A 22,513-nucleotide genomic window follows, 5' to 3' on the forward strand; every position below is an offset into this window, starting at 1 on the left:
CCAAAACGACCACAAACCCCACCACTTTTAGTATATATGTATTAGTATTAATATTAATATTAATATTAATATTAATATTAATTAATGTATTAATATTAATATTATTAATGTATTAATATTAATATTAATAGATAATATAATTTATTTTAGCACAACTTTAATCACTTGGAAATTTATTGCATCCTTAATTTCCGAACCATGTTACCTTTATATGCTTGACCAAATCTCACCCAAGGGAAGGCGGCTAGTACGTAATATGCTGTGGATTATAATTAAAGTTTGACTTTGACCAAGACTTTTCTTGTTACTCTACTGTATTTCTTACTGTATATAAAAGGACTTATTATTAAAATACTGTTCTGTAGTATTGTGTTGTCTCCAATTGGCTTCATGTCATTATGTTGTTGTAGCTAAATAGATTGAATTCATACCTTCCTATTTTATTGTTGTTTTCATAGAATTTGATGTTTTCAAACTACAATATGTTTGACCAAATCTAACCCATAACATACATTGTTTGTTAGGACCGTCTTACCCATTTCATACTATATACGAGTCACAACAAATAACACGAAATAACTGAGTTCATAAACTCTAATCTTTTATGTGAATCAACTATATCAACATTATTTTTTATAAATAAATTTCTCAAGTTAATAAACCTTTCTATATTTATTTTACAAATCGGACTTTAAAAGTCAAACTCGAAATGTATGCAAAATTTGAAGACCAAAACCTCACTGAAACGACTTTACGTAATAGCCATCATAAACATCGACGAAGTCACGAGAAACACGATTCGCCAAAAAAGAAAAAGGTCGCATTAAGAAACAGAATAAATGTTAAATGTTAAATAAATACTCCACTTGCAAGGAAAATATAACAATTTCAATTATTGTTTTTGTTTTAGTAATATGAAAGAGACCCTAATGTGCATTGACTTTGCTTAGCCAGCAAACCTCTTGTATTCTATCCTACTACTAATATGTTTTTATAGCACAAATAATATAAAATATAAATGAATTATCGCTAATTTAAAATTCTGGAAATTATCAAAATTCCAAATTATTAATTAATTAATTATTAATTATTAATTATTATTAATTAACTCTTACATACGGAAACTCTTACATACGGAAAGTGGTGACCGATAGCGTAGTTTTAGTTATATCGTATTGTCGTTTTGAGCTTTCGTTCACATTACAAACGGCCCCTCAACTTCTACTATATTTACACAACGGCCCCTCAAGTTTACACTTTTTTAGGGGTACAAAGTGTAAATATATACTTTTATTAAAATAAAAGAAACTAATTCCACCCGAATTTATAACGGGCCATATCTTCTCACTCGGTGCGAGTTAGATTTTTCATAGACCACTGTTCAACTCGAAAAAATCTTATGAACCCAACGGGACTAACTATACGCGAAACGGACACTTCTAAAAAAATGCTAAACAAACCGACAACCCGTATCTTCCCGCTCGCCACGAGTTAAATTTTTTCGACGGCAGCGTAAGACTCGAAATAATTTTATGCACAAAACGAAACTAACCACGTTCGAAACGGACACTTTTTAAAAAACGCTAAACACAACGACAACCCGTATTTTCTGTTCGCCGGGAGTTAAATTTTTTCGACAGCACCGTTACACTCGAAAATTTTTATTGAACAAGACAAAAGTAACTACGTTCGAAACGAATATTTTTTAAAAAACGCTTAGCACAACAACATCTAAAACGACGCTTAACACATGGGTCATGTTCCCCTCTTTAAATACACAACGCTACGTTAAATATGAATACGCAGGCCGAAAGCCCCCGCCGCAATGCGCGGGCTGGTCCGGACTAGTTATTATCAATAATAAAAAATAGTTATCCATTTTCATCGTAATTTATCAATTTTATACGAGTACATGACATATTTTTTCGAGATAACATTTTGACATTTTTTGTTAGGAAATATGGATTGCTCAATAGGATAATGTCACCGGTTCGGCCTATTGGTCTTGAATTGCACGAAATCAATATTGGGATAAGACTAGTTCAATAATCTTTTCTAGACCAAGAAAAATTGTTCTTGCAAAAGTATAATGCAGAAAATGTTTGTTAATATGATGAGAGTGTTAGAGAAAGGAAAAATTCTGGAACCATTTCTCAAATAATGAGATCATTTATAGTTGACAAAAATGTGTGACTGAAGAGTCACAACCTTTCATATGTGACCATAATGAAATGGTACACATATTGGAAATCAACACCACTTATTTGGTGTCTAAACATGTAGTTTTAATGATTAAAACCGTCCCAAAGTGACCAGAAAATGCCAAGCAACATTTTGGACCAACATGTCTTTTGAGTCAAAAGACACCAGTTCAGATTCACGCTTTAAGCCGCGCCGCGGCTAGATGGGCCGCACTGCGGCTCAACACTATACCTGATGTCCAATGTTTGCTAAATCTCTTGTAACCAATTTAGCCTTGGGGCCGCGTCGCGCCTCATATGGCCGCGGCGCGGCTTAATGCTTCGTTCCAAATTCCTGAAACAATCAAAATGTCTGACCCCAAATTACACTAGGGGACGCAGCGCTGCTTGGAACCCCACGGCGCGGCTTAAGCCTGGTTCTTTGTGAGTCAGCCATTTTCAAGCATTACTTCATCCAACCTCAACTATATATTAAGTGATTGGTCTTACTCTTTACGAATGTGTACTCCACACTTCTCCGATTCGTGTAGAATTTCAAACAATCACTTCAACCAAGTAATCCAATAACCTAAAACATTGATTATGTCGGATCACACTAAAATCACCAACATTTTTCACTATAATTGTAGAGTATAAAATGGTAGCCGATCTCAAATATTTAAAATTTTGATTTTTGATTTTAGTTCATCATATTTATAACAATTACTCCGTATTATAAATGACATGTCATTGTTATCGAAGTAACATTTTATTATATATTTAGTGAAAAATAATTATTGGTTTCTATTATTTAAAATCTTGATTGGTGGATTTGTATCTCTATGTCGTTGAATAAAGAGAGAAATTACTTTTCCCCGTACGTGAAGAATTCTTTCCATGCATGTGAGTAGAAAAATGACTTCTCTTTTATTTTAGAAATAAATGAAATATTGTCCACATATGCCCAATTGAGTGGTGGTGTTGTTGATAGGTGGATTTCTAAAATCTAAATCAGCCAATAATATATTTTAGTTCTAAGTTGCTTGACTATTGTTTTGTACTCCGTAGTATTTTACATGTATTTAACCACTCATTTGAGAAACGATAAAACCATTTGTACATTCAGAGAAAACAAGTACCGAGTAGCTTACTATAGATCTTACGTACCAGTAGTAAAATAGGGTATTGGTAAATATGAAAATATTGTGAAATGTATTTCTGATTTTTCCTTTATTCCGGAAATTGCAATACATGACTTGAACATCTTAATTAATGAAGATTTACTTTTAATTTAATGTGTAAACAATTTTTATTTATTATTATTATTATTATTATTATTTTTTTTTTTTGCAAAAATATTTATATATAGAAGATCGAATGATCCAGTGGTGCATGTATAAACGCAATTGAAATCGGGCTCAACCATTAGAGCTCACTCTACACGTTTCAAAACGTGAGAATAAGAATGAGCATTTGATAATCACATTTGATACCTAAACACAAACATACATAAACACCACTGTACACTAATCTAACAATACATATACTCGAACCCGAACCCAAACATTGCATCCTTCACTCTTCGAGAATCACAATTTAGCCACGTTCACCAGGCAACCCAAGAACACTAGTCCTGATACCTAATTTTCCGAAGCTAAACGAGCCCACTAAAATAGACACAACAACAAGACAAATGAAATGAAACAAGATACAAAGTTAATATAAATATAAATATAAATATATACTAAACAATAAACATAAACAACTAAAGTATAAAAGAACTAAAATCCGAACAAAATCGCATAAATCAATAATGATCTAAGGCATCTTTCATCTTTCCAATATACACCCTTCAACTATTCTCTAACTAATTACAAACCCTCAACTAAACAAGAATATACAAAAAAGTCGTTTTCATTTTCAACTACACTATTTGTTGACCATAAAAATTGTGAGAAGTGGTCCCTCACTTTGACTATCTAACCACGGCAGTCAAAGTCGTCGGTAACGGCACCGGCGCCGGAAAATGACGATGTTCTCCGTCATATGTCACCAAAAGCATTTTTGACTGGTGACGATCTAGCTCCACGCGCTTCCTCGCCGGACATCCGTTTCCGGTACTACACTTATAATACACTCTGCACAATTATAAACATTTATCATCAACCTCTGTTACAGAAATAATTACCTAATTACATAATTACTCAATTTTATTCGATTAATTTATTACCGTGGATAAAGTGATCCATCGAGTTTTTTCTCGCCGTATTTTTTCCATGAGAAATCATCTGCCGGAATGCTTGTAATTTTAGATCCGTTGATCGGTACTCTTCTTACTTCACGTTTAGATCCGCTTTTCCTGAAATAATAAAAATAAAAATATTAATTATAAATAAAACTAGAACTAATACGAGGCGTACGATAGAGAATTGGAGCGGGTTAAGCTAAAGTAAACCGTCGAAGTATACACACCTTCTCTTACAGCAATGACAACCGCTTTGAGATACGTGTACCGAAGCAACAGGACGATCAGCAATACATCTTTTCCGGTGAGTAGACGGCAGCGGCGGTTTCCTCGACGAAAACGTCGGTGCCGGAGCTACAATACCTAACGAAGAAAACTGTTTTCCGTTCGAAACACTTCCTTCTAATTCTCTCCCAGAAGATAAAACAGAGGAGGTGCATGTTGACGATGTCGTTTCATTCACATATTTGTTTGAAAAACAATTTACCGGTGCAACCGACGGCGCGTGTTGTACACGCGTTTGTTGTTTATATTCCGATTGTGAGGAAATTGAAGGTAACGGTGCACGGCGGAATCGTGCGTGACCTGTGCGTTTTATTGAAGAAACTGAAACGTTGAAATCTTTAGATGTTAAATGAAACATACGATTTATATGATCGACAGATTGAACTCCTACGCAATCTAGCGCCATTGATGTAGAAGAAATAGCTTCAAGCCTTCACAGCACAAATTTTGATGAAAAAGGGAAGTGTAGAGAGAGATGGAGATAGGAATGAGTGTACAGAGGGGATTATATGTTGGGTCAAAGGAGATGAGATGTTGATCGGACGGTGGAGAATTGTTTGACTTCTGTAAGAGTTGAATGGAAGAAACTAGTGGAACGAATGAATGAAAAGTCAAACAAGGACTTGACAATTTAAAATTTGAAATGTATGTGCGAGCGTAGCTGTACACCATGCATTATGCTTATATTAGTATGTATATGTATAGTTATTTTAATTTAAATGTCAAATCTCAATGTATAATTACTGTCAAATATAAATATAAATACAAAATATTTGTCATCTCATAAAATATTTAATTATATATATTTAGATTACAAGATCTCTAGTGTAGACAATTTACATAATTATATTATATCAAGGTTATGATTAAACTCGTCATAATTAACTAAAGTCATAACTTAACTACTAGAGATAAAAATGAAAATACATCATCCGGAATTAATTCCTGATTATGTCAAATTATTCAGAGTATGATTAGAGGGTGTGCATAATACACAATTCACCCGGTATTAGGTCTCGATGTTTTAGGGGAGCCACTTTGCTTGTTCATAAGAGTTTACTTGGTTGTCTAAAAAAAATTAGATGAATGTTTCTAACTAATTATTTAATTAATTTAACATAGTATAAAATAAATATAGTAGGTTTAGATATCTACGTAGTACATCTCTAGTGAAGGATATGATTAGCACCTCATTGTAGTATTATTTTCTCGGAGTTGTAATATGTAAAGAATAAGATTCATACTAGAATTACCCTTGCAAGTGTTGTACATTTGAGGTCGTCACTGTTCATTGTGACTTTATTTGAAAATTTTCCCCCTACCGTTTATTTACAACTTTTTTTTTTACTTTTTAATATTTTATATTTTAAACGTTCAATTAATCCATCACTAAACGATCAAAACCATCGACCTTTAAATGATCGAAACCACTCTGCAGTGAAGCGGTGGGTTTTTCCCTCTTTATATAACATTTGTTTTAAACTAGTTGTGGAGCCCTCGCTTCGTGCCGGGGGCTCCGTTTTGAATAAGAGTTAAAAAAAAGTTTTGATCTATTTTGTAAATTTTTTTCTTTTCGATATCTAACATTGAAGAGTTGTTCCTTTTGTGAAAGTTGCTTCTTTTAACGTTATTTTTTTTTATTTTTTATTTTTTTAAAAGTTAGTTGATCTATTTTGTAAAAAAGAATGTTTTTCGACATCTTTTGGTAGCATTGAAGAGTTGTTCATTTTATAAAAGTTGCCTCTTTTATCGTTGAAGAAGAAAAGAGAGAAAAAAAAAGTTAGGTGATTTTTTTGTAAAAAAGAATTTTTTTCGACATCTTTTGGTAACATTGAAAGGTTGGTTCTTTTACGAAAGTTGATTATTTTATCGTTGAGAACAAAAAAAAAAGGTGGAATGACGAAAATACCCCTGATTACTATTAGTGAATAGTGAAACAGTGTTTTGTCTGTTAGTATATATAAATAAATATATCTAAATAGGTATTTATCTTATACGTGGAACATATAAATATAAACAAACAATTAACGGGCCAATGAAAAAATAATGATTTTTTAGTATATTAATCAAACAAAAGTAAAACCCTAATATAATGCGGAGTAAAGTGTTCTACAAAGTGTAGACTCTAGAGTGATTCCGAGCTAGCTTAGACAGCCAATCCAAGCCTTCAAAGCTCACTTCGAACCTATTCCCAACCTTTTTATAAATGATAATATGTATAACAAGTAGATAAATAAAATCTTAAATTAAAAAGCTGATATAACGAATGACCAACTATATTCAACAAAGAATACTTCGTATGAAAGTTCATTGTACAAAATGGAGCTATTCATTTGAAGGTTGACTATAAAATTCAACATGTTATTTGAAATACAAACATGTAAACACTGTTCATTCAATATAAATTGTACTAATGTATTATCGTTTTGTCATAAGAGAAATGTTTCATTGTAACACCCCGTTTTTCTTAAACGTGTTGATTTGGACGTCTTATGAAGTTTTGAGGTACGAGTTTGATCTTTATTACATATACCTTAACTCAGTATAATATCTAAATTTATCGAGCATGTTAAACGCTGGAAACACCACCTCGCGGTCGCAATTGGACCCATCGCGGTCGCGATTCATCAATAGAAGGTGTACAAATATATATAGTTAACTAGGAAGTGGCCGGTTGACCCACTTCATTGGGCCGAAAAATTAAAGCCGACAAATTAAAGTTTCGTAAAAAAAAAAAAAACACTAAAGGAAAAAAATATATTGATGACGTCAACATTATGTTACTCAAGTTACTATTCCTTCATGTTGGCTAATATACTTATTGATAATGTAATATCGTTTTGTCATAAGGAAAATGCTTCATTGTAACACCCCGTTTTTCTTAAACGTGTTGATTTGGACGTCTTATGAAGTTTTGAGGTACGAGTTTGATCTTTATTACATATACCTTAACCCAGTATAATATCTAAGTTGATCGAGCATGTTAAACGCTGGAAACACCACCTCGCGGTCGCAATTGGACCCATCGCGGTCGCGATTCATCAATAGAAAAACAGAAAGCGTGTTACGCTAGTTTCGCGGTCGCGATTAAAGTTGACGCGGTCGTAATACGCGTAATACCGGCCGCGACAGGATTTGTTACGGTCGCGAAATGTCAGACTTTGTACAACGTTTTTTTAGTTAAGGATCGCGGTCCTGATTTGAGTTGTTGCGGTCGCGATTTGGCTGCAGGAATGCCCTCCTAACTCGTTTTTAAAAGGGGTTTTAAGGGGTATTCTTGTCTTTTCACCCAAGGGTCGATTTTTAAAGCACAAAACTGACCTCAAGGCTCACTAGGAGCTCATTCTTATCCACTTCAACATTTCAATTTAGAGAGAGAGAGAGCTTGAAATCCTAGAGTGAGAAAGTTGAGATTTAGAGAAGAAGAAGCTAGTTTCCATCATTTTGAGTTGTGTTCTTGTTGAATCTACCTACTAATCATCTTTTGGTGTTGTGAGAATTTCAAGTCTTAGTGTTTAATTTGGTTTAGAGTTAGTGTTTTGTTTATGGGTTGGGTGTAAGCTTCAAAAAATGGGTGATTTTGGGTAAGATACAAGCAACTAAATCTAAAGAGTTATAATATAGGGTTTTAGGCTATAAATCGAAGTTGTAAGCTTTAAGTGTTGATTAGAACCCTAACTCACTTAGTTGTTAGTGAAATGGGTATATTAGGGTTATGGGCGACCCAAATACATGTATAGCCTTTGAATTGGGTCAAATAGGTCAAAGGGGTGTATTGTGACCCAAAGTAGCATAGTGAGATGTTTATTGCTCATAATTGTGTTAGTTGGCGTAGTTAGACTTTAATCACTAGCCATTAGTGATTTAAAGTAGTCTTGACCTAGGGTGGATGTCATTAATGCCAATGGGTCATAATTGCACCTTAAGTCATTAATGCACTAGGGTTGTGTTGGTAAGTAGTCCGACTTGTTATGTGTTAATTGTGTATTTAATGTAATAGGTACTTTACATTGAAGCTTGCGGAATTGTATAATCATCACCAAGGCGATAAGGTGAGTGGAATAATTATACGTGTATGTATATGCTGTATTTACTTGTGTAGCGCGAGATGTGGTTTAGTCGACGTGTTAAACCACCACATTTCACGTGACGAGTGAAGTGTCGACGTGTTAAGACACCACTCCGGGAAGTATGATGAGTGAAGTGTCGACGTGTTAAGACACCACCCGAGGGGTTAGTGATACGACGTGCTAAGTACACTAACGGATGTTGTGAACACCGATGGTCTTTCGCGAGCACCATTCCCTTTTACTATTGGTTAACCATGGTTATGTGTTGTAGTTTAGCATATTATATTGTATCGACTATATGCTATTGGTGTAATACCCCATCAGAATCGACTAACGGCGTATTAACTCTGGTCCCACAGTTAACGGTCACGCCCTCTATATGAGATGTTTCCGAAAAGCATTCGCATTGGAATTTAGAAAACAAGGTCATTAAATAAAATACACTTCAAAATAGTTTAACGGTAATGACCAATGTAAATGACCTTCAAACATTATTTAAATAAATGAAGTGTTTTCATAATGCGAATTTATAATATTCTTGAAAACAGTAGTAAACAATGCTGGACTTCACACCAATAATAGCAACAAGCAAGCATAATAACTCGGCTAGCGGAAGTAATACCTCTAAGGACCTGAGATAAAAACATGCAAAAGGTCAACAAAAATGTTGAGTGAATCTACAGGTTTAGTAAAGCATTTATCATAAGTTAGGCCACGAGATTTCTTTGAAAGCATCGTAAAAATTATACATTTATCATGAGCACTTGATTATAAGACTTTAACCCACGGATAGCTCATTCGCTACACGTCTTCCTTTTACCCTTTCTAAGCATATACCGATCAAGTGTACAAGTTATAACAGAATAAGCACCCCGTGCGTTGGGGCGAGGTTTGTCAAACCTAACGGTACCGTCCCTATAAGTCGAGCTTACGTAAAGTAATTAATATAATCAAGCTAAGGGATTTTTGATCTGAACTCATATGTATATTCGTTTAAGTTACTCGTGCCTAATATGTAAAACATTTGAAATAGCATGTTATCTCATCCCAATAAAAAAGTAGTAGGGACTGTAGACTCACCTTTGTAATTGCACAGAAAACTCTTAGTAAAACGGTATGATAGCCGGACGATCACGATCGTAAAACGCAACCTAGTCAAATAGGTTACCTTAAGTAAATACATAGGTCATACTATGTCAACCCATAGTGTACGCATAGTCCTAGTGCTCAGACTGACTCAATCATACAAGAAAAAGTCAACTAGTTCATGCAAGTCAACAAAATCAACAAAAGTCAAACCAAAAGTCAAACTTGGTCAAAGTAGTCAACTAAAGTCAACCATCTAAGTAGGTCAAATGCAATATTGGTCAACATGTCAATTCTAAGTCAACTAACATGTTTTAGCTCATAGCTTGTCAAGTACGCGTTCACCGTTTATCGTTTAGCATAAAATTCATGCACAAGTTGCAAACAACGCACATAATTCTTAGCACATAAATCATGGTAAAATGACAAACTCCAGATCACAACTAGACTCATAATGTTTCGAAAAATCTTGCCAGGTCCTTATACGATGTCTACAAGTTGGTTTTCAGATAGGGTCTATTTATAGTTTACCAAATCAGTTTTTGACTCGCGCAACAGTTTTAGAAAAATCCCCATTTAATTTAGAAAATAGCTATTAATGAACGGACAATTGGAGATGACTCTAGACATTCTAAATTTTTAATGGTAAAATAATCAAAGCATTTCATATAGCCATTTTGTACAGTTTATTCATCAAATTCAGACCTTCTGTTTTGGACAACATTCAGACATGTCATTTGGTGAAGCATATAACCCATAGCAAACAATGTTTTTAGAAGCTATCATACACATAAAATATGTTTAAGAACATCTAAATAACAATAATCCAGAAGATCAAAGTCTCAAATAATTTATAGTTCATGTGAGGTCATTTAGTGTGCATACGAAAACAGTTTCAGCTCAATACGAGTTACCAATATTCGTTTAATCATATCGAGAGCTATACATAACCTTTTAACATGAATCTTAAGTATATCTTGAGTTATTTTTAACAAGGAATTTAGTGGTTAGCATTTTAATGACTCATTCATAAAGCATAAACACCAGAATATTCATATTGCATGCAAAACCCTAACAAAAGTTCAATTGATCATAACTTACGCATATGTAACGAAAATACGCAAATCCCAAGTCCAAATTTATTAATTATTCGAGATCTATCCATTGATATTTATTATATTGTGATTACATCAAAACACATCAATCGCACAAATTAACGACTAACCACGGATATAATCACAATCAATTGAGCACTAGACTCTTGTACACTATGCAATTGAACAAAATCAGATTTAAAAAGATTAAGGTTAGTGGTTTTATACCTTTAGACACAAATTAAATGGTACTAGCATGTAGAGAACGATCAAAGGAACAACCTTATGCACAAAGTTTCTTCTAATTATATGCATTAGGGCCTAAATAGATCCATAAAACTAACACTTAAGCCCAAACCACGAATAAATGGGGGGAAAGGGGTGTTCGGCCGATGGGGCCCACTAAGGGGGTCTCAGGCTCATTTTACTTAATTACTCGTATGCGCGTGGTCCGTTTCGAGTGCCGTTAACCTTACCGGGTCCCCAGAACGTTAACCGGTCGTTGAAACGCAATCCACCGGGTTTAATTCATTAAATAATAATAAATTAAATAAGTTTTTCGTAAAGCTAATAATTATTAAAATTAATTATTTTATTAAAACGTACGTTCTGTAAACTGAAACGCTTTCTAGGCGATTATCGTAATCGTGTCGTTTTCTAAGTATTTCGTTATCCAAAACAAGTTCATCATTTAATACAAACCTATTAATTCATGTAATCCACTAGGGTCATGTATGCAGTTAAATTAGTTAAACACATAAAGTTCTACGTAATCACCGTTAAATAATTAACGGACAAGTAACGATAGTAACGGAAAAGGTAGGGTTGTTACATTACCCACCTGTTATTAAAAATTTCGTCCCGAAATTTTAGTGGACATCCGCTGAAGTCTTCTCCTCAGGAAACAGTTGCGGATTGTTTTGTCTCATCTGATCTTCACGCTCCCACGTGAATTCTGGTCATCTACGGGCGTTCCATCGAACTTTAACTATCGGAATTCTGCTTTGCTTTAACCGCTTGACCTCACGGTCCATGATCTCAACAGGTTCTTCAATAAATTGAAGCTTAGGATCAAATTGTATCTCTTCTAAAGGAATCACTAGGCTTTCGTCCGATAAGTATTTCTTCAAATTAGAAACATGGAAAGTGTCATGAATTTTGCTGAGTTTTTGCGGTAGTTTCAGTCTGTACGATATCGGTCTAATTCTTTCGGTAATCTTAAATGGTCCAATATATCTTGGACTTAGCTTGCCTCGTTTACTAAAACGCACTACACCCTTTCATGGTGATACCTTGAGCATGACTTTGTCTCCAACCTGAAATTCCAAATCTCGCATTCTAACGTCGGCATAACTCTTTTGACGACTTCGAGGCATTTTCAGTCTCTCTTGTATCTATACAATCTTCTCAGTTGTTTCGTGTATAATCTCGGGACTAGTCAGTTAACTATCCCCTATTTCAGTCCAACATACGGGTGATCTACACTTTCAGCCATAAAGTGCTTCAAAAGGCGCAACCTTTATGCTAGCGTGGTAACTATTGTTGTACGAGAATTCAGCCAGTGGTAAATGTTTATCCCATCCATTTCCAAAATCAATAGCACATGCCCGCCGCATGTCTTCTAATGTTTGGATGGTTCTTTCGCTTTGGCCATCAGTTTGTGGGTGATACGTTGTACTCATGTCTAAACGGGTTCCCATTGCATCTTGTAAGTGTGATGACCCGGGAATTTCCGACCAAATTTAAAATTGAATCTTATTTGATTTCGATACGATAAGCAAAGTCTGTAATATTGAGTCTCAAAATTTTTTGAACTGTTTCATATATGCAGTTACCCTTTGACCATGCCCGACGATTCACGAATAAATGTGTGTAAGAAAATATGTATATATATATATATATATATATATATATATATATATATATATATAAATATAAGTGTACATATAATAATTTGAATTAATAAAATACTATCCAATCAATTGAAATTAAAAATGTAAAATAAATACAAGTTACTTATTTAAATAGGAAATGTAAAGTAAAACACAAAATAATGAAATTGTTATGAATCTACATAAATATATATATATATATATATATATATATATATATATATATATATATATATATACATATTACATAAATAATAATAGGTGATATTAAAATATTAACTTTAAATACAAATTAAAACAAAAATTGTTGTTGTAATACTAATAATTGTATTATTGTTACTGTTAAATTGTAAAGTTATCAAAGTAAAAAAAAAAATTTATATATAAAGATTAATTAAAAGTATACTATAGTGGTAACTTAAATGTCACTAGTTATTATTATTGTTAAGAATTTCATTATTTACATTGTTATTAATCGTATTTAACTATCATCATTATTAATACATGTAGTATTATAAAAACTATCATTTATATTACTACTACTAATATTATCATTATTATAAACATAATTTTTGTATTAATATGATTGTTATTATTACGATTACTATCTTGTTATTATTAGTATATTTTTAGGATTAATATTAATAAATATTATTATTATTATTAATTATAATTTAATTTATATTTAAAAAAAAACCAATACATCACATAAATAATTACGCGAATTATGAGTATCACTTTCAACCTTTTAAAGTTTTGTTACTATCTGCAATCCGTTAGCCGCCCCTCTCAATCACAATCTTCTTTTTAATTTTTTATTTATTTATTTTTTTGGTACCTGATGTACAAAATCTGTCAACGACTTATCTATATCTAACCAACGAATTTTTCAGTGTTATGGAGTAACTCATTCAGTTCTTCCATTTTCATTATCAATCTAAAACAGATACAGTCAGCATCAGATTAAAAATTAAATAGAAAAAGGGATGGACCCGTCATCATCCTCTGTTCATGTCAATTTATATTCAAGGCTCGATTTCGAATGAATTGTAAAAATCTAAAAACACAGTTTTGTTAGGAATAATTTAAATGATCTTTCTGCAAAATTTCTCATTCCAATTCTTTTTATCAACTACGAATTTTGAGGTCAAACTTTTAAAACAAAAAAGTCAAACAATTGTTCTTCAGTAAAATTCGGATCCAGTTGAATGTTTCAGATTCAATTGATGTTTGAGAGAGTTTCTAGGATTGATTTGCAAACTACTTCGTGTTATACATTTTTTTCTATAATGCAACAAAAATCAAAAATTAATTTTTTTTTTGTGTTACATACCCACGACGAAGCAGGAAACAGCTGCTGTTGCGATTTAAATTTTTTTTTTTTTATTTTTTTATCCAAAAACAATAGGGGAAGTATCTGTTATCATTTTAATCCCTAAACCCAAATATTTATTCGTTGTATTGTTGGATTGGTTTGGGTCGATTGAATTGGAAGAAGAAGAAGAAGATAGATCACTGTTAGTATGGGTTAAATAAAAATAAAACGAGTATGTATCAGGAAACATGATAGAGCAGCTGGTCAAGGTGTTGGAGTGTGAGTGGGAGATCACGAGTTCGAGCCTGGGCATGGGCTGCTATATTTTTTTAGGCCAATTTTCATTTAAGGTAGTATTTTAATTATTATTATTATTATTATTATTATTATTATTATTATTATTATTATTATTATTATTATTATTATTATTATTATTATTATTATTATTATTATTATTATTATTATTATTATTATTATTATTATTATTATTGCTAGTGTTAACTATTGTTGTTAAAAATTGTTATTATTATTAACATTAGTATTACTTAGTGTTATTGTTATTATTATTATTATTAATATTACATAGGTATTATTATTATAAGTTATAATCATTATTACTATTATTATCATTATTATGGACATAATATAAGTTATCATTATAAACATTACCACTAGTATCATTTTATAAATTGTTAGTAGTACTGTTATTGTTATCAACAAAAGTATTAGTAATAAACTCATTTTTTGACAATATTATTATTATTATTATTATTATTATTATTATTATTATTATTATTATTATTATTATTATTATTATTATTATTATATATTCATCAATATTAATAAGTATTATTATTATTATCCTTAACATAGTTATAATTATTAGTATTATCATTATTATTATTAATATTACAAAGTATCATTAATCGATTTATCAATTAAACATTAATATTAGTAATACTGTGTGATTACTGAAATTTCTATTAAAACTATTAAAGATTTCCATTATTATTAAAAGTATTATTTTTACTAAAACTAACATTATTATTGTTATCAATATTATCTATAACATTATTATTAAAATAATTACGATTATGAAAAAAAAATAAAAGTATCAATGACATTATTAAAGTAATAAGCATAAAATAAAGATTATATATATAAATATATATTTAATACACTTAACTTAACTATATATATATATATATATATATATATATATATATATATATATATATATATATATATATATATATATATATATATATATATAAATGGAAATATATATAATGAAACTTAGTAATCTACTATATAAATGAATTACATCACTAATAATAATATATTTGCTCGATTACAAATTATGTATATTAATAAATATACAAATGATATAGGTTCGTGAATCCGAGGCCAACCCTGCATTGTTCAGTTGTTCAATATAGTCATATGTATTTTTACTACAAAATACATTAGGTGAGTTTCATTTGCTCCCTTTTTTAATGCTTTTGCAATATATATTTTTGGGACTGAGAATACATGCGCTGCTTTTATAACTGTTTTACGAAATGGACACAAGTAATTGAAACTACATTATATGGTTGAATTTATCGAAATCGAATATGCCCCTTTTTATTAAGTCTGGTAATCTAAGAATTAGGGAACAGACACCCTAATTGACGCGAACTCTAAAGATAGATCTATCGGGCCCAACAAGCCCTATCCAAAGTACCGGATGCTTTAGTACTTCGAAATTTATATCATGTCCGAAGGAGGATCCCGGAATGATGGGGATATTCTTATATGCATATTGTGAATGTCGATTACCAGGAGTTCAATCCATATGAATGATATTTTAGTTTATATGCATGGGACGTATGTTTATGAGAAATGGAGATATGAAATCTTGTGGTCTATTTAAATTATGAAATGATTATTTATGTTAAACTAATGAACTCACCAATCTTTTGGTTGACACTTTAAAGCATGTATGTTCTCAGGTACGAAAGAAATCTTTCGCTGTGCATTTGCTCATCTTAGAGATATTACTTGGAGTCATTCATGACATATTTCAAAAAACGTTGCATTCGAGTCATTGAATTCATCAAGATTATTATTAAGTCTATTATAGTAAGATATATTACGAAATGGTATGCATGTTGTCAACTTTCGATGTAATGAAGGATTGTCTTTTCAAAAATGAATGCAATGTTTGTAAAATGTATCATATAGAGATCGAGTACCTCGTGATGTAATCAACTGTTGTGAATCGTTTATAATCGATATGGACATCGTCTGAATGGATTAGGACGGGTCTTCACAGTTGGTATCAGAGCGGTGGTCTTAGCGAACCAGGCCTGCATTAGTGTGTATAACTGATAAGTCGTTATGATGCATTAGTGAGTCTGGACTTCGACCGTGTCTGCATGTCAAAAGTTTTGCCTATCATTAGTGTCGAAAAATTATTTGCTTATCATCCTTAATGTCTAGACACGTCTTACTGTCTCTATTATATAGACAGTGTATAGATAAATTCATATTTTAGCGTATCTGTTATTGTTACCTTTGCCTGACAGCTTCTGTAGATTCTTTAGTAACTTATGGAATTTTAGTATTATATATGCATATGTAAATTATATATTGCAGGGTACTAATCTATATCCTATAATCTATTTCTTATCAAAAATCCTTCATCTGATCGTACGAGATAAATCCCTCAACCAGTTCGAGTCCCTCAGATTCCGATAACGATTTCGATAGTTATTCCGACAACTATTCTGACATGGATGTTCACCTAAGCTCCGGAAGAAACGTCACCAGAATGAATCAGCCAATCATCCATCCCTAATTCATCTAATGAGTTCGTAGGCGACCTAACCAATGGAGACGAGAAGAAGGCGATCCTTTCCAACCACCTACCTGCATTCTTGGCGAAGAACCTGAAACACTTATGACGAACCTGCTCGAAACACCAATTTCTCTCTCAGAGTATCTCACCACGACTATATCATAACTCAAATTCTAAACCTTATTCATCCGCTCGTTCCGATTGACAATCATCCCGGAATAATAGAAGAAGTCAAAGAACTTCGCGCTCGAGAAATAAATTTGGAGAATATGGTGCAAAAATGTACCAGCTTCAGCAACATCACCGGCACCAACAGTACCACCAGTAACAGCACCAGTACCATCAACAATCCATGCCTCAACATCTCATCCTATATCTCGAGCATAATCATCATTCTACATGACGTTCTATATCATTTATCTTCGTTCTATATGATGATGATGTAATCTCTAATGTTTTAGAGATTATATATTCTTGTTCTAACGGTAAATCAAATGAGTTTAATATCATATTGACTCATTAAATCCATGATTACATCTGAAGAAAATATATATGTATATATTTTCATAAAGATTGTAATAAAAAAAAATTCTTTCGTACAAACTGTTAATGGTGAAAATATTTTAACGGGTAGGTAATACCCGAGGGATATTTAGATTTCACATTAATAAGTTACACTTTACAATCTTCGAATCTGATTCAACAGTCATTCACTATTCTACCTACATCTACAAATATACGAATCTGTTCACCGCAGAATAATCATTTTCATCCAATTTCATATTTGGATTTTGATTTATCAGAATTCAACAAGTGGCATAATGTAGAAAACATTTGATAAAATAAAATTTGTTAGAAACAAATAAATTAACTATGAGAAATTTTGCTAAGAATCCACGCTAACTGTTCCTAGCTAATTGTTCCTAGCTAACTGATTACATTTTTTTTATCGCAATTTACATTCTCACAATTTTATTTATCGTCATTTAATTTCTGTTATTTACTTTACGCATTTTATTTATCGTTATTTAATTTCTGTTATTTATTTTACGCACTTTAAATATCGGGACACGTATACAAGGTTTTGACATATCATATCGACCCATCTATATATATTATTTAGAATAACCATAGACACTCTATATGCAGTAATGCGGGAGTTAGCTATACAGGGTTGAGGTTGATTCTACAATAATATATATAGTTTGAGTTGTGATCGAGTCTGAGATGAATACGGGTCACGATACGTATTAATTAATTCGAATATTATTTATTAAATTATATATGAATTGTTGAATTGCTAACTGTGGACTATCAATCGAGGACTACCAACATTGGACAATTAAAATGAATTAAAATATTGATTATAACATATGAAACTAAACAAATCTTCAAGTTTGCCACTTGATTTCATCTTAAACCTCATTTGTATCTTCACGATTACAATCTGCGTTCAAACCTTTCATGATTCTTGAAAACACCTCAATCGATAGTATGAATCAACCGCACTTCATCTACGGAAGGAAAGATTTATGCATATAGTTATGCACCTGAGAAACTCTCGGCAACTAAGTAAAAGTTTAACACGTAGCCGCGTTAGATCCTTTGGCATTTATTAGCAAAAATAATTTTGCGATCCCTTTTCAAAGTAGCCAATTTTGTCACAGCTCCAACAAGTCAGCTTCGACTTTTCATTCGAAGTAGCCTTACTATAATCCTGATATATACAATTACCCTTTTGATACCAGAGAATTCTTTTATATTCCACCATATTACCAGCAGACGTACCAGCAACCTCGTGCTTTTTGGCTTAAATCTCTCTGACAAATCATTATATTTATTCATTAAAACCCTATCATATACTCATCCGCATCTTGTAACGAGAACTGCCATAACAATTACCGGGAATCAACAATCAGTACTTTGAAAACTCACAGCATATCTACATCAACAGTTATATGTATGACATTTATCTCTTAGAATTATGATCTCTCATTCTGAAATTCTGAAAAGCACTCGGTCACAAATCAATACTCTGAATGTTGAAAAAGCTGAATGAAACAGCAGAAACCATAGACAACCATAAACGACCTTAATCATTGAAAGTTTGATAATAAACAATAGTATGTTGGGAAAGCTCAGAAAAGTTGGAACTGGAAAACGGATTGAACTAACCACGAAGGAAACCAAGGACAAATACAAGGACTATACCATATATTCAAAGAATCTAAATAATTCAATGCCTGCTGAAGTCTTTAGCGAATATCTTGCTCCTTATTCTGAACCCTTACGGACAGTAGTCTCCATCATCCTCTGATCTTAGATATTCAAAGATATTATCGTATCTTTCATTATCAATATCCTCCATATTTCCGAAGATATTTTCATAACTATTCTTATCTGAAATCATTAATCTCTTCATGCTATCAGTGTTACATCATATAGAAACTGTTAGTTTCTATATTCTGTAAACTTTCGAGTTTAAAATATGAATGTTATTGAAGTAATGTTGGGAACTGATGCATGAGTTAGTATAATATAATGACACTTGATCAACGTGATTATATTACAGTAAGTCATGCTGAGTTTCTAATGAAACGTGATGATGGTTCACAGTAGATCATACCATCATCATGTGTCATGTTACATAACCTTATCAATCTACTTAACTCCTGAACATATCAAGAAAATGTATTCTTGATGGTTCTATCTTCCGTGATGTTGATAAATTTGAAAATCAAATCGTACTATCACGTTCTTTCCTACCTAGAACATTATAATCATTCGAAACTCTAAATCTACAAATTCTGGACTATTATTCGCTTGGTGTAGAATCGGGATGAGAAAACAAAAGCATGAAACTCCGAAAGAGAAAAGGGGTATAAATCATAGCAAATAAAAGAGAGCATTAACTGTGAATGACGATAATTATAGAAGACAGAAGCAGGGACTCTAAAATATAAGAGAAAATATAAAACCCAATAACAACACGAAGGTTACAAACCATGGATATTAATACGAATAACAATATAAAGACACGGTATAATTAAGAATAGTATCACCCCAAGGTAATAGTAGAAGTAAACAGATTCTTCTGATGAAAGATTGAAAAGAAGGATGACATAAATGATAATTAAGAAAATATCAATGAGTAGAACTGGATGAAGCATTTTCCCAACCTTTTAGAAGTAAGAATTAAGAATGAAAGTATAGGAATGATGAAAATAAGGGAACAGGAGAAGTTCATTTATAGTGAAGATACCAGACAAAGCAATCGATACAGATCATCGCATTTAATTATAGAGACCTTAATTTCCTTACTAATCGAAGAATCAAATCTTTTAGATTTCGAAGATTTTCTTTAAATCCCTTGAATTCTGGAATTCAACCAAGACAACGTCAAAAGTTAAAACGAAACTTCATTCTTCATTTCACTCTTTTGTGATAACTTCATTCATGCTCTTCGAATAATCGAATTATTTTATCTGTATTATTCAATAATGATAAAACTCTATTTATCAGCTCATATTCGTCAGGAAAACATATTTATTGTTAGCCATGACGACCTCACTCAAATTTCGGGACGAAATTTCTTTAACGGGTAGGTACTGTGATGACCCGGGAATTTCCGACCAAATTTAAAATTGAATCTTATTTGATTTCAATACGATAAGCAAAGTCTATAATATTGAGTCTCAAAAATTTTTGAACTGTTTCATATATGCAGTTACCCTTTGACCATGTCCGACGATTCACGAACAAATGTGTGTAAGAAAATATGTATATATATATATATATATATATATATAAATATAAATATAAATATAAATATATATATATATATATATATATATATATATATATATATATATATATATATATATATATATATATATATATATATATATGTAAATATAAGTGTATATATAATAATTTGAATTAATAAAATACTATCCAATCAATTGAAATTAAAAATGTAAAATAAATACAAGTTACTTATTTAAATAGGAAATGTAAAGTAAAACATAAAATAATGAAATTGTTATGAATCTACATAAATATATATATATATATATATATATATATATATATATATATATATATATATATATATATATATATATATATATATATATATACATATTACATAAATAATAATAGGTGATATTAAAATATTAACTTTAAATACAAATTAAAACAAAAATTGTTGTTGTAATACTAATAATTGTATTATTGTTACTGTTAAATTGTAAAGTTATCAAAGTAAATTTTTTTTTTATATATAAAGATTAATTAAAAGTATACTATAGTGGTAACTTAGATGTCACTAGTTATTATTATTATTAAGAATTTCATTATTTACATTGTTATTAATAGTATTTAACTATCATCATTATTAATATATGTAGTATTATAAAAACTATCATTTATATTACTACTACTAATATTATCATTATTATAAATATAATTTTTGTATTAATATGATTGTTATTATTACGATTACTATCTTGTTATTATTAGTATATTTTTAGGATTAATATTAATAACTATTATTATTATTATTAATTATAATTTAATTAATATTTAAAAAAAAAACCAATACATCACATAAATAATTACGCGAATTATGAGTATCACTTTCAACCTTTTAAAGTTTTGTTGCTATCTGCAATCCGTTAGCCGCCCCTCTCAATCACAATCTTCTTTTTAATTTTTTTTTATTTATTTTTTTAGTACCTGATGTACAAAATCTGTCAACGACTTATCTATATCTAACCAACGAATTTTTCAGTGTTATGGAGTAACTCATTCAGTTCTTCCATTTTCATTATCAATCTAAAACAGATACAGTCAACATCAGATTAAAAATTAAATAGAAAAAGGGATGGACCCGTCGTCATCCTCTGTTAATGTCAATTTATATTCAAGGCTCGATTTCGAATGAATTGTAAAAATCTAAAAACACAGTTTTGTTAGGAATAATTTAAATGATCTTTCTGCAAAATTTCTCATTCCAATTATTTTTATCAACTACGAATTTTGAGGTCAAAATTTTAAAACAAAAAAGTCAAACAATTGTTCTTCAGTAAAATTCGGATCCAGTTGAATGTTTCAGATTCAATTGATGTTTGAGATAGTTTCTAGGATTGATTTGCAAACTACTTCGTGTTATACATTTTTTTCTATAATGCAACAAAAATCGAAAATCAAATTTTTTTTGTGTTACATACCCACGACGAAGCAGACAACAGCTGAAGGAGGATCCCGGAATGATGGGGATATTCTTATATGCATATTGTGAATGTCGGTTACCAGGTGTTCAATCCATATGAATGATATTTTAGTCTCTATGCATGGGACGTATGTTTATGAGAAATGGAGATATGAAATCTTGTGGTATATTTAAATTATGAAATGATTATTTATGTTAAACTAATGAATTCACCAACCTTTTGGTTGACACTTTAAAGCATGTATATTCTCAGGTACGAAAGAAATCTTCC

General features: G+C 31.2%; 1 protein-coding gene across 1 annotated transcript; it reads right to left on the reverse strand.

Annotated features, from left to right (window-relative positions):
- Positions 1-3,952: 3,952 nt before the first annotated feature.
- Positions 3,953-5,173, reverse strand: LOC139890669 (probable WRKY transcription factor 11). Its single transcript, XM_071873573.1, has 3 exons — positions 4,653-5,173; positions 4,411-4,539; positions 3,953-4,318 (listed from the first exon to the last, which is right to left on the reverse strand). The coding sequence occupies exons 1-3, from the start codon at positions 5,114-5,116 to the stop codon at positions 4,156-4,158; spliced, it is 756 nt and encodes a 251-aa protein (XP_071729674.1). The 5' UTR covers positions 5,117-5,173; the 3' UTR covers positions 3,953-4,155.
- Between the last annotated feature and the right edge of the window lie 17,340 nt (positions 5,174-22,513).

The sequence above is a fragment of the Rutidosis leptorrhynchoides genome, chromosome 2, assembly GCF_046630445.1.
Source record: "Rutidosis leptorrhynchoides isolate AG116_Rl617_1_P2 chromosome 2, CSIRO_AGI_Rlap_v1, whole genome shotgun sequence".
In the NCBI taxonomy this organism is placed as follows: domain Eukaryota; kingdom Viridiplantae; phylum Streptophyta; class Magnoliopsida; order Asterales; family Asteraceae; genus Rutidosis; species Rutidosis leptorrhynchoides.

Coding starts and splice junctions, on each gene's coding strand:
- LOC139890669 (XM_071873573.1), bottom strand. CDS start 5,116: ATGGCGCTAGATTGCGTAGGAGTTCAATCTGTCGATCATATAAATCGT. Junction 4,540..4,652: donor TGTCATTGCTGTAAGAGAAG/GTGTGTATACTT, acceptor TTATTATTTCAG/GAAAAGCGGATCTAAACGTG. Junction 4,319..4,410: donor GATGGATCACTTTATCCACG/GTAATAAATTAA, acceptor ATAATTGTGCAG/AGTGTATTATAAGTGTAGTA.